Source organism: Varanus komodoensis, unplaced genomic scaffold, assembly GCF_004798865.1.
Source record: "Varanus komodoensis strain SLA01 unplaced genomic scaffold, ASM479886v1 scaffold11, whole genome shotgun sequence".
In the NCBI taxonomy this organism is placed as follows: domain Eukaryota; kingdom Metazoa; phylum Chordata; class Lepidosauria; order Squamata; family Varanidae; genus Varanus; species Varanus komodoensis.
Genome location: NW_025335317.1, coordinates 789,095 through 791,175, shown reverse-complemented (window position 1 = coordinate 791,175; position 2,081 = coordinate 789,095). Strand labels below are relative to the sequence as shown.

The window sequence follows — 2,081 nt, the reverse complement described above, 5'->3', positions numbered from 1 at the left end:
GGCCGAGCGCCGGCGGGAGCCGGCCCGGGGAAGCTCGCGGGGCGCTGCGGGCGGGCCCTTGCCGGCCTCGGCGCCGCTGTGCCGGGGCCCCGCGGCGTCCCGTCGGCGAGCGGGCTGCAGGTGCGCCCCGGAGCCGCGGCCGGGGGGCTCCCAGACTGCGGAGAGGCGCTGCGGGGCTCCGTCCGGGGCCGGGCGCCCCTCGCCTTTCGTTCACGACTGGGACGAGGCAGGGAGCGACCGTCCCATCCGCAAATGACAAGAACTGGGTGGGTTGGTCGATCCTCTGGAAGGCAGAAAGAAGATCCAGCGCGGACACGACAGATTGGAGCGCTGGGCCGAAAGCAATGGACCGGAATTCCACAGGGACAAATGCCGAGTTCTGCACCTGGGAAAAAGAACCCAACTGCATTCTTAGAAGATAGGGAATCTTTGGCTCAACAGTGCTGCAAGCGAGAGGGATCTTGGAATGGTTGTGGATCCCACGCTGAATCTGAGTCAAAAATGGGATGTGGCTGCAGAAAGGGCAAACACTGCTTTAGGCTGCATTAATAGAAATCCCATTTCCAAATCCCATGAAGAACTAATTCAGCAGTGGTTAGGCCTCATCTGGAGTCCTGCCTCCAGTTCTGAGTACCACAGTATAAGAAAGATGCAGAAAAGTTGGAATGGGTTCAGAGGAGGGCAAATAAGGATGATCCAGGAAACTAAGCCCTGTGAGGAGAGACTGAAAGAAGTGGGCATGTTTCGCCTCAAGAAAGGGAGACAGGATAGCACCCTGCAAGTACTTGAAGGGCTGTCACAAAGAGGAAGGCCAGGATCTCTTCTCAATCATCCCAGAGTGCAGGACACAGCATAATGGGCTCAAGTTACAGGAAACCAGATTCTAGCTAGATACCAAGGGGGAAATCCTGGCTGTTAGAGCAGTGTGACAGTGCACCATGAAATGCTGAGTCCCGTCAGCAGACGGCCACTTCACTGCTTACTCCTCATTCTAGATGCTTAAAAAGCATTGGTTGTATCTCTCTTTTGGGAGAACTTGCCATTTATTCCCACCCCGTCTTCTGTTCCTAAACCAGTTAGTGAGCCATAAGAGGACCCCCTTCCTCTATCCCGGGACTGCTTTGCCCAGGAGTCCTTGGTCAGGGCCTTTGGCAAAAGCCTTTTAGAAGTCCACATGCACAATGTCTGCTGGATCGCCCCTGCCTCAGTGCTTGCGGACGCTCAAAAAATTCCGAAAGGTTAGTGAGAGAAGACTTCCCCTTGCCGGAACCGTGCTGACCTTTTCTCAGCCAGAAAAAGACTTGTCCCTCTGTGTGCTTACTGAGTCTATCTTCAATTATGCTTTTCTCCAGTTTACCTAGAGAAAATGTTAAGCTGACTGGCCTGAACTTCCCCAAATCCCCCGTGGATCCCTTTTAAAAAATTGATGTTATATTGGCCATTCTTCCATCCTCTGGTACAAGGGCTGTTTTAGGGACATCGTAAATATTTTGCTAAGGTCAACAATTTCATGTTTGAGTTCTTTAAGGGCCCTAGGATGGATATTGTGGGCCAGGTAATTTGCTGGCATTCAGATTATCAGTAAGGTTGGATACTTCCTTGTTTGCCACCATCTGCCTTAATTCCTCAGACACTCACACATGGCTTATGTCCAGATGTCAAGCAGTCAAACATGGCACTTGGTACAACACGGTGGAGAGCCTCCAGCCTCTTTGCGGGTTCCCTGGTTCACAGGCTCACCACAGCCAAGCTCATCACCCCCACAGCCCCCTCCTCTGCTCCCGGGACACCTCCTGTATGGCTTGCACCCACTTGTTCCTGGGTCTTATCCTTTCTGGTGCTGCTGCTGCCTCCTGTGTCATACTCATTTGTCCCGTAGAAGACGGCGAGCTTAGCCAGGGGCTTACAGCACCCAGTCGAGCCCTGAGCCAGCAGCATGACGGCCCGTCCTCTCTACCGCCTCTGCCTGGCCCACGCTTGATGGTCCAGCGGATGTGCGGGAAGCCGCCTTGCTGCCTCTCCTTCAGGTCCAGAAAGCCCCTGCAGTTTCTGTGCACCAGGAATTCACCCTTCAGGGCCAT

At 54.2% G+C, this 2,081-nt stretch overlaps 1 protein-coding gene across 1 annotated transcript in view; it reads right to left on the bottom strand.

Annotated features, from left to right (window-relative positions):
• FBXL15 (F-box and leucine rich repeat protein 15) overlaps nucleotides 1-2,081 on the bottom strand; it is an 11,314-nt gene extending 9,233 nt beyond the window's left edge. Inside the window, exon 1 of the mRNA XM_044420046.1 lies at nucleotides 1,958-2,081. Coding sequence (XP_044275981.1) covers nucleotides 1,958-2,081 — 124 coding nt within the window. The remainder of the gene's footprint in view (nucleotides 1-1,957) is intronic.